This window comes from Solanum dulcamara, chromosome 10, assembly GCF_947179165.1.
Source record: "Solanum dulcamara chromosome 10, daSolDulc1.2, whole genome shotgun sequence".
NCBI classification, from domain to species: domain Eukaryota; kingdom Viridiplantae; phylum Streptophyta; class Magnoliopsida; order Solanales; family Solanaceae; genus Solanum; species Solanum dulcamara.
In genome coordinates this window covers 26,982,336-26,994,649 of record NC_077246.1, presented here as the reverse complement: position 1 = coordinate 26,994,649, position 12,314 = coordinate 26,982,336, and the positions used below count along the sequence as shown (strand labels likewise).

General features: G+C 33.6%; 1 protein-coding gene across 1 annotated transcript; it reads left to right on the top strand.

Moving 5' to 3' along the window:
- Positions 1 to 8,595: 8,595 nt before the first annotated feature.
- LOC129869729 (uncharacterized) lies at positions 8,596 to 9,147 on the top strand. Its single transcript, XM_055944364.1, has one exon. It carries the CDS (start codon positions 8,596 to 8,598, stop codon positions 9,145 to 9,147), a length of 552 nt encoding a protein of 183 aa, XP_055800339.1.
- Positions 9,148 to 12,314: the final 3,167 nt, after the last annotated feature.

The window sequence follows — 12,314 nt, the reverse complement described above, 5'->3', positions numbered from 1 at the left end:
GAACCATAGTAAAGCAAGTTAATCCACTAATGCCTTTCCTTTCTTCAAAGCCTCATGTTTTCAATCTATCAATTATACAATATTCGTAAGCAAACGAATCCGTAGACACCAATATTATATATATATATATATATATATATATATATATATGTGTTTAAACTACACCCAACAACTCATCCAAATCTATAATCAAATTCCTAAATTTTGATACGAACTAATATCTCAAGTCTTGGGTTAAGTCTTAATTATTACAAATAACATAACTTTAATAGTATTCATATAATATAATACACTTAATATTTAATTACATATCTCGATATATCAAAACTTGAATTATAAAGTGATAACCAAATAAATTAAAGAAAATAAAATCCATTACTTTGTAAGATCAGAAGTTGCACCACGAACACATATTGCAAGCTGAACAGACTCATATATCTATTCTATATATCTACATCCTAATGACTAATCAATGCCAAGAATTTCCCAATAATGAGCATTAAATGCTTGTCCCCCACCATGCCTAGAGAACCACGAATAACATAGGCAACTTAAGTCTTAATACTTTTATCCATATTTTTAAGTATTGAAATTTTACTTCCACTTCATTCTCTCCTTTCAATCATATAATAACAATATCAAGTATAATATGACTATCTATATTAATGATAGGTGATTAGGCATGGGATGTTTACCTGAAGTAAATTGGTATTCATTCTGTAGTCGATGTAGCACAGGTAAGTCTCCTTAACCTAATTTCCTCCTCTCTTTTTGTTTTAATAAATATGAACAAGAGGTATAGGGTATTAAATAAATTACCATTTTAGCCCATTAACTAAATTAGTTAACTAAAATTACCCATCAGCTAAAAAGCCATAGTTACCGAATAGTCCAAAATACTCATTAAAAATTTACGGAATGAGTCTTTTATGAAATAAAAATCTCTAGTACGCAAAATTTCCTAATGGCTCATTACAATAACAATAAAAATTACAATAATAACAATAACAATATTATTATTATTATTATTATAACAATAATAATAGTAATAATAATAAAACAACAACAACAATAGTAATAATAACAATAATAACAATAATAACAATAAGAATAAAAATAATAAGAATAATAATAACAATAATAATACAACGACAATAACAACCCAGTGAAATCTCACAACGTGAGGTCTGGCGAGGGTAAAGTGTACGTAGACCTTACTCCTACCAAGGTAGGACGGCTATTTTTGAGAGACTCTCGGCTCAATAAAAGCATAAAAAGAGGTGAGATACTACTAAGAAGTACAAGAAGTTCAAAGCGTTATGTGAAAACAAATAACGAAAGCGACACAGATAAAATAGAGTAATCAAAGTACAGAGAGTAGTATATAATAACAGAAATCAGAGCAAAAGAAATTATAGTGCGCTAATGCACCTACTAATAAGGAAGAATAATGAGACTTTGTACTAGTCTTCTACTCTAATATAGGTCTTCCACACCCTCCTATCTAAGGTCATGTCCTCGGTAAGCTATAACTATGCCATGTCCTGTCCAATCACCTCTCCCTAATATTTCTTCGGCCTACCCCTACCTCTTCTGAAACCATTCATGGCCAACCTCTCACACCTCCGCACTAGGCATCTGTGTCTCTCCTCTTCACATGTCCAAACCATCTCAGTCGCACTTCCCGCATTTTATCTTCTATCGAGGCCACTCCTACCTTATCCCGAATAGCCTCATTTCTAATACTGTCGCTTCTAGTATGCCCACACATCCATCTCAACATTCTCATCTCGGCAACTTTTATCTTTTGAACGTGAGGCAACAACAACAACAACAACAACAACAACAACAACAACAACAACCCAGTGAAATCCCACACCATGGGGTCTGGGGAGGGTAGAATGTACGCAGACCTTACTCCTACCAAGGTAGGACGGCTGTTTCCTGGAGACCCTCGGCTCAGTAAAAGCATAAATGCATAAAAAATGTTAGATAAGAATAGAAAATTAAAAGCTTTATGAGAAAAACAACAAACAAATAACGAATAGATAACAAATAAATAAAGACTAATAACAAATAACGATTAAATAAATAATTAATAAATAATGAAAGCGTCACAGGTAAAATAACAAATAACAATAATAATAAAATGTTTAAAACTTTTAAATATAAAAGACTGAATTGACTCACTAACTTTAACTATAACAATAACAATAAAAAATAACAATAACAACAACAACAATAATAATAATTAAAACAATAATAATAAATACAGTAATAACAATAACAATAATAATAATAACACTAATAATAACAATAACAATAATATTAGCAATAACAATAGCAATAACAATAACAATCATAATAACAATAAGAAGAAGAAAAAAAAACAAAAAAACCACAACAACAACAACAACAATAATAATAATAATATCAACAATAATAACAACAAAAATAACAATAACAAGAAGAAGAAGAAGAAGAAGAAGAAGAACAATAGTAATAACAACAATAACAATAACAATAACAATAATAATAACAATAACAATAACAGATAATAATAATAAGAATAAGAATAATAACACTAACAAATAACAATAACAACAACAACAACAACAACAATAATAATAATAATAATAATGATAATGATAATAATAATAATAATAATAATAATAGTAATAGTAATATTAATAACAACAATAACAACAATAATAGTAATAATAGTAATAATAACAATACAATAACAACAACAATAACAATAATTACAAAAACAATAACAACAAGAACAAGAACAAACAATAACAACAACAACAAAAAGAAGAAAAAGAAGAAGTAGTAGTAGAAGAAGAAGAACGACAATAATAACAACATAAATAACAATAAGAATAACGTCAATAAGTCAAATCTCTAATGATAATCGAAAGACTCATTACACAAAACATCCCTCTCTCTTCATCTTTTGTAGCTCAAAAAAAACCCTAGCCGCCACCTATCTTTTTTCTCTCTTTGAGGGCTCTCAAAAATCAGGCAGATACTGGCCGAAATGGCCGAAGTAACCGGGGGAAGACCTCCTCTGGTAACGCAGAACACAATCAACACTTTAATCACTCAACCTACTATACCTCATACTGAAATCTCAAAAAGCAATAACCAAAATCAATCCTATGCCAATCTCTTCAAACCCACAAACCCAGAAACAGATATTGCCAAAATACCACCAAAGCAGATTTCATACATCAACGGAGAACCTTTTATTGCTTGGAAATCCAATGAGATTCAGCAGATGATTGAGAAGGAGAAACTTCAGTATGCAATAATAGGTAAGTTTTCATATGACAACATTGATATTAAAGAACTAAGGAAGGTAATTCCAATACAATGTGGAATTAAAGGTGTACCAATAATAAGACTGTTTGATGAAAGACATATTCTGATCCGACTAAATTTTCTAGAAGACTATGTTAAAATGATGTCGACACCTATATACTACCTCAAGATACATGATAGATATTGCCAAATGAGATCTTTTATATGGAACCCATGGTTCAACCCAAAGGAGGAGACATCAAAGGCAGTAGCTTGGATAAGCTTCCCTGAACTGCCCCCAAATTTTTTTGTTAAAGAGGCAGTCTTCTCCATAGCAACTGCAGTGGGAAAACCACTAACGGTGGATCTAGCTATAGCAAACAAGACAAGGCCAAGCTGCGCAAAAATCAAAGTCGAGGTAGATTTATTAGCAACTTTACCAAAAAGGATTAACATTGCAGAAGAGGATGCATCAGGAATACTAAAATCAAAATGGGTAAGGATAAACTATGACTACCTACCAAAATATTGCAAACACTGTAGACTTCAAGGTCATGAGGAAAAAGAATGTAGAAGTCTTAATCCTGATTTGGCTAAACAGTTTAAAGAAGATCTACGGAAAGAAAATACACAAGGAAATGACACAGACACACAAAATAAAAAAGACAATCATGGAAGAAGGGGAGGGTACACTACTGGTAAACAATAATGGATGCAAAGAAGGAGCAAATACAAGAAGGATAAATCAGGGATTATAATCGGGGAAGTGAGTCCAATACAAAAGAATAAGGATATAACCATGGCAAACACCAACCCTTTTGCAACACTGGAAGAGGTCCCAGAAAACCAAGATAATATGAATAAAACACAACTACCACAAGAAGATACTAGAACATGGATTGAGAAGAGTATCTATGCTCACAAAAATCAAACAAAGGAAACAGTCAATATCACTAATGGTACAGAACACACACAAGGAGATAGCAACAAAAAAGGACAGAGAAACTGCAACAACCACCTGGAATCATTTACTGATCAACACATAGTAAATGACATTGAGGAGGATATCTTACCTGAGAATCCACAAATACAGACACCAAAACGAATCCTCCAAACAGAAACTGCAGCTTCAAGCTTCCAAGAGGAAGAGAATGAACAAAACAACAACAACAACAAACAGTCCAGTGGGAACAGCAGCAAGACTACAGCCACAAGTAGAGAGGAACAATCATCTGATGTACAAGAAAATATGGTAAAATTTTAGACCCCTGATCTAAATCAAATAGAACAAGAAAAGGAAAACAATAGTCGAAACAAAGATTTGCCTCCCAAAACTCATAGCTGGAGGGAAGGAGAGAGACAAAAACAAAATCAACAAGAAAGAAAAAATAATACAAACAGCATGGAAATTGAGGAAATCAACCAAAGAAATATAGAAGGATCATACCAGGGGAAAGAAATTCAAGAGCTTAATAAGGAGCAGCAGAAACAAGGAATATCAACAAAACCAAAACTAAATATGGAAAGGAGTAGCAGAGATTTAGATGAACATACCTTAGAGCAAAACTTGGAAGCAGCTTTAAGAGCAGGAGATATATCACCCAAACACCTTCAAAAAGGGGGAAAAGAAAAAAAAATTATTTTCAAGAGAGACAAGTGTACCACCTGAGAATGGAGTACACACAAGAAGGCAGATTAATAAACTCAATCAACCATGATAAATGCTCTTATATGGAATATTAGGTCAGTCAATACCATGAAAGCCTTTACAAGGTTGATAAAGCTTAATCAAAAACACCATTTTGGATTCATAGGTTTAATGGAACCTTTTCAAGACACAGACAAGATAGAAGATTATAAAAGAAGACTAGGCATGGAGCATACAATGGCCAATATATCTGGTAAGATCTGGGCTTTTGTGGAAGATACTTTTGAATATCACATAATAATGAATCATCAGCAATATTTAACCATAAAATTAAAAATTAGAGGAAGTCAAGAGGAGATACTAGTAACACTGGTATATGCAAAATGTACCCAGAATGAAAGAATGGAGTTATGGGACTCTATGGAGAATTTAGCTACCTCAGTCAATATCCCATGAATGATAGGGGGTGATTTTAATACAATAACATCAGAAGAGGAGAAACTTGGAGGCCTACCAGTAACCATTAATAAAATTATGGATTTCAGGGGATGTATCCAAAATTGTGGAGTATCAGATTTGGGATTTAGTGGCAACAAATTTACTTGGTGGAATGGTCAACATGGGGATGACTGTATCTTCAAGAGACTGGATAGATGTTTGGGTAACCAACTACTACAAACAAAATACTCTAGTATTGATATCAAACATTTGATTAGAAATGGTTCAGATCATGCCCCTATGTTAATCGCCTACACAGGAGACAATAGAAACATAAAAAAACCTTTCAAGTTTTTAAACTTTTGGATAAAACATGAAGGATTTATGGAGATAATTAAACAAAATTGGACAGCTGAGTTTATGGCAAACCCTTTCATACTTTTTCACCATAAATTGAAAAAGGTGAAAGCAGCTTTGTCACAATGGAGTAAAACAGCCTTTGGAAATATATTCCATGAAATTGAAACCCTCGAAGAGATCATCAAGTTAAAGGAAACCCAATTTCAGAACTGTCCAACACCTACCAATAGACAGGAATTACACAAAGTGCAGGCTGATTTAAAAAAATTCTTACATCTAGAAGAAGAATTCTGGAAACAGAAAGCTGGGATGCAGTGGTTTCAAGATGGGGATAGAAACACAAAATTCTTTCATGCACATGTATAAGGGAGAAGGAAAAGAATGCAGATAAGAAGAATACAAGGAGAAGATGGGAACTGGATAGAGGAGGAAGAGGGAATAATCACAGAAGCCATCAACTATTACACAAATCAGTTCACAAAGGGAGAAGAACCAAAAGATTATGAAATTCTAAACCACCTTCCCAAAATGATCTCTGAGGAAGACAACATGTGTTTTGAAGCAGAACCTACCAAAGAAGAAGTTAAGGCAGTGGTCTTTCAATTAAATAGGAATAGTGCAGGAGGACCTGATGGCTTTACTGGTATTTTCTATCAAGACTGCTGGAAAATCATTGGAGAGGATGTCACCAATATGATGAAAGCCTTTTTTTGTGGTGCAGAATTGCCCAGGTTTGTCACTCACACTAATTTAATACTAATTCCAAAGAAAGATTTGGTTAACACTTTTTTGGATATGAGACCAATTAGTTTGAGCAATTTTGTGAACAAAATCTTTTCTAGATTGATCCATGAGAGACTGGTTTCCAAAATAACTGATAATATATCAATCAACCAAGCTGGTTTTATTAAAAACAGAAGTATAGTGGAGAATATTCTACTGACTCAAGAAATTGTATCTGACATAAGACTAAGAACAAAAGATGCTAATGTTATAATGAAACTGGATATGGCAAAAGCCTATGACAGGGTATCCTGGCTGTTTTTAACTAAAGTTCTTAGACAGACAGGATTTTCAGAAAAGAGTATAGACATGATCTATAGAATTGTCAACAATAACTGGTACTCAGTGTTGATAAATGGACAACAACAAGGCTTCTTTAAATCGACCAGAGGAGTAAAACAAGGGGACCCTCTTTCCCCTACCCTATTTATTCTAGGAGCAGAAGTCCTATCAAGGAGCCTAAATGCATTACACCAAGACTGTCAGTTTAAGAATTTCGACATGCCTAAATGGAGTCCAAAAATCAATCATCTTGCATATGCAGATGACATGATTATCTTTACCTCAGCAGATGTGGTGTCTTTGCAAAAAATAATGGGAATTTTGAAAAAATATGAAAAGACTTCTGGACAAAAGATTAACATGGACAAGAGTGCTGTCTATATGCATAATAGAGTATCAGGTGACATCAGTATCACAGTTGAGATTGTAACTGGCATCAATAGAAAAGAATTCCCTTTTATGTATTTGGGCTGCCCTATTTATCACTGTAGGAGAAAGAAGGAGTTCACCCTGAAAATCATGAATAGATTGCAAGGATGGAAAGGAAAAATGTTATCTTTTGGAGGAAGGGCAATTCTTATTAAACATGTGCTACAAAGCATGCCAATACACATGTTATCAGCTATTAACCCCCTATTGGAATTATCAGACAAATACATAAGATGTTTGCTCAATATTTTTGGAGCAATACAATTGGGGGCAAGAGTAGACATTGGGTAGCTTGGAATAAGATGTGTATCCCAACCACAGAAGGAGGCCTAGGATTTAGATCACTACATGATGTGTCATTGGCACTGTTTTGTAAATTGTGGTGGAACTTCAAAACAAAATCTACCTTATGGAGTGAGTATATGACCAACAAATATTGTAGGAAGGAACATGCTACAGTGGTACAATGGAAACAGGGATCACAGACCTGGAAAAGAATGCTAGAAGCCAGGGACCTAGTAGAACACCAAATTTAGTGGCAAACTAGGAAAGGAGATTCACATTTCTGGTTTGATAACTGGACTGGACTAGGAGCTCTATACTATGTAAATCCAGGGAATACTTATGATACAAGAATTCAAACTGTCAAGGAAATGACAGAACAGGGGAGATGGAATAGAAGAAAACTGATGGAAGTACTCACAGAAGACATTGTTGATCACATAATTAATAATATAACCATCCCTAAGGAAGAAAAAGATTCTGATAGACCCTGGTGGATACTAGACACAAGTGGAGCTTTTAGTATTAAATCAACTTGGGAGTTTATTAGGCTAAGGGGACCTCAAATGAGCAAATACAATTTCATCTGGATTAAGGGTTTGCCTTTTAAAATTTCATTCTTTTTGTGGAGATGCTGGAAATACAAAATTCCTACTGATGATGTCTTAAAAAAGATGAACTTTAATCTAGTGTCTAAGTGTTGGTGTTGTATAAATCCTAAAGAGGAGACTATACATCATGTGCTCCTAATATCAGAAACTGCTAAAAGGACTTGGTCTTATTTCTGCAAGGCTGCAGGAATAAATATGGAGGGAGTGCAGCTGCAGCAACTAATTGTGAAATGGTGGAATGCCTCAGTAACTTCTAGATTGAAACAGATATACGCTGCAGTGCCATCAATTATAATTTGGGAATTGTGGAAGAGAAGAAATGGTATCAAACATGGACATAGGGAGATCAATAGCTCAGTTATATATCTAGTCCTAAATTATATCTAAAGACTAGTACTACACAGAAATCCCTCAATTAGAACTATCCCTACTGGTTGGAAAAATCTGGTGCATATGATGGAGGAAGGCAAGGCAAAATTGAAAGTAACACAAGTTAAATGGAATTTTCCTCCACTCGGTTGGTGTGCTTGCAACACAGATAGAGCTTCTAGAGGTAACCCAGGGAGGAGTGCTTATGGATTTTGTGTGAGAAATGCACAAGGAAATCTAATATATGCTCAAGCAGATGAAATTAGAGATGCCACTAATATAGAAGCAGAGATGGTGGCTCTACTGGAAGCCCTGAAGTACTGTAAACAGCAAGGACTTAATAATATCATTTTCCAGACAAACTCTCAAACCATTCAAAAAATTTTAACTGGAGATTGGAAACCTCCATGGAACATAGCAGGCTGGATAGAGGAAGTTGAGGAATACAAAAGGGATATGGATGTCATCTTCAAGCATACCCTAAGAGAAGCAAATAAACTAGCTGATGCTCTAGCCAATTATGCGCTAGATAAAGGACCAATGCAGTGCTACTTGTTTAAGGATTTGAATACAAAAATGAGAAGTATCCTAAATAGTGATAAAAGTCAAATTCCTTATTTAAGAATCAAGAAATTCTGAAGGAGATGGAGGAAAAAGGAAAAGAGACACAGGAAGAAAGTCAAAACCAGAAGGAGGAAAATGATTCCTCATATAACAGTTTGTTTATTTTGTAGGTATACACAAAAGGACTAAACAACACAAAGAATAGGACAGCAATACACTTAAACAACAACGAATCGACTCCTAAAAGACATGTCAGACACACCAGTAACTACAATGGCGGAAAACAAACTGAGAGGAATAGGCACACATATACTAGACAGACTTTATCACTAAGACACAACAGATTCATCAAAGAGGAAGGGTGCACATCAGAAAGACCAAAACACAACATCTTTTGGCACCTTCATCATCAGCACACCACAACAACAGAGGACCAGCTTAAACAACCAAAGAGGAAAGACGACAAGGAGAAGGACCCTCTTTTAATCAAAGCAGCAAACACACATGCAGGGCTAAAATACACAAGATTTAGGTAAATCAGACACAAATCAGAAGAGATTTAGCCTCTTCATCACTTTCAGAAAAACGAGTCAACACACCAACATGCAAGGCTAAAAACCACAAAAATCAGCTATATCAAGAGCATATCAGAAGGGAACCATCATCAATTTGGCCCTTTCATCATCACAAACAGAGGAAATGGAGATGAAAATGGAAGAAGACAAAGAGACACTAGGAAGTCAATTGGGAAAGTGTTTACAGTGTACTCAAACATTGACAACTTTTGACAATAATAAGAAGCCCAAAGGGCATATTTCGTAAAAAAAAAGAATAACGTCAATAAGAATAACAATGATAATAAGAATAACAATGACACTGAGAATAAGAATGACGATAACAATAACAATAACAACAACAACAACAATAATAATAATAATAAAATGTAAAACTTTTGAATATAAAAGACTGAACTGACTCACTAACTTTAACTATATATGAAGCCTCTACTAAACTGAGATATTTGCCTAGATAGGACCCACAACTACTTGACTATTCTACTAACACTAACTCAAAATCAAGTAATATAAATTAACTAAATTGGAGTCCTCCGAAAGAAAGGAGGTCTCACCAACTGATGATGAGAAGAGATCTTACTGAAGTATCTGCGATCGTGAGTACTTGAATCTTCATCATAAAATAATGCAACCCCAATGGCGTCAGTACATGAAATGAATAATATGTAATAAAGCTGAATAAAAATACTTAACTAAATACTCATGCTAAAGATAATACTGAAAATAACTCGACTTAAGTAAAGCATTCAAGTGTAATGAAAACCTCAAAGCTTTATAATTGAAGTCATGTAATAAATGCAATTCTTAAAATAACAACTTTTCTTTTCTTGGGGAGTTTCTCTAACTAATAACCACCACTATAAACTTCGTGATGATATAATATCTTATCCACGTTGCTAGAGCCATCCTATATCTTATCGGGATATCGGACAAAGTTTAACGTCTGGATCCATCTTATGAGCCTTATCAGAGGAAATGAGGAGTCGCCTGACTTTTTGTACAATCCTATCCTATGCTGGATAGATAGTTTATGGAACTAGAGTTGTTTGACTCTCGTCCAACTTGGTGCTCAATGCTACTCTCAAAATATGAAATGTAATGCTTATACTAAACTATGAGCAAAACTCAAAATACTTCTTTTAGATTTCTTATATCTTTAACGCATACTCATCAAACTTCTTTCTCAAACTCATGCTCAAATTCTTGTTTATGCTCAATACTTTCACTCATTTAGACTTAATAGAAATCATGCTTAAAATCAGTTAAAATAAAGACTTCACAAATTCAAGAATTAAATCATTCTAAAAACTTCTTTCTCAATTAAGACATAAAATTATCATTCCTTAATACTCAAAATAATGCATAAAATAATCAATGCAAACTTGATTAAGATTCATGTGAATGCAAACATGAACACATATCTCAAGAACTAAACTTATAATAACCATCAAAGTACATTTAAATATATACAAGAACTCAATAGAATTAATACATATAACTAAAGAATTCATTTTATCGAAATTGAAACTCAAACTCAAAGCTCAATTTAATTGTATGAAGATGTAGGGCACGAGAACGAACTTAGTCCAATGTTATGATAGCCTTATATACCTTGAAGAACTTTGAAGAATATGCTTGAAACCCTAGTTTTCCTCCTCTTAAATCTTGCTCTAAGATTTGGGAATGTTTTTGAGAATAATGAGGTCGAATAGTAATGACTATGACTTTAATTAGAAGCAAACCCATCAGGGTTTAGGCTTGGGGGAGAGGTGGGAAAAAACTAAAATAACCCTTTTTAAAACACTGCCGAAGTCATCTACGAGAAAGCCAATAGTAGAAACTTGGCTGAAATTCAAGGTTCTAGACTTCATTCTACGGGCCTAACGAGTTGCAAGACTTTTTACACTAGTAAACTCTATGGGTCATAACTTGACCTACGATCCGTAGGTCAAGCCCGTATTTACTGATCCTAAAAACTCTGATCTGGCAATCTCTGATAAAATATATATTACTTTTTACTCCAAACTTCAAATGAGACAAATTTTGTGGAATTGGAAAGAGGACTCATATACCTTTATATTTATAGGTCATAGGATACCTAATTCATTATGTAATGAAAGATATGAATGTTTGAAGTTGACTTTTGTATTTTCTTACACAAAAACTTAATCTATAGAGTATCTTTAAACTCGACTAAGTATTAGAGGTTCCTGATGATTCTAATTCACACAAAATAAACTTATAATACTTAATAATTGATCGTAACACATATATAAAATTTAAATTATCAGGTGTGGTCCTATAGCATAAGAAGAAAGGCTCAGATGTTAGCATAAAATTTTTTGAGGTGTTAAACCTTATAAATTATTTTCCTTACAAAAGAGAAAATCTTTTCAATAGTCAATATTTCTAGTGAATCTTGTGGGGAAAAAGATAGTCATCCCTTTATTGTGTATTTACGGATATGTGGTCTATATATTAGTAACGGAATACCTCTAAGCCTGAGTTTATAAAAGCTAAGAGTATTTTTTCCATTTTCCTTCTTTAACACCATTGATGCTATCAGCAAATTGATATACTTCTGTTTATGTTTGAGTCTTCACTGTTGTGTTCACATTTGGCTTCCATTGCGAAATCCTAGCTAAAAAAACTAATAAATTTTACACA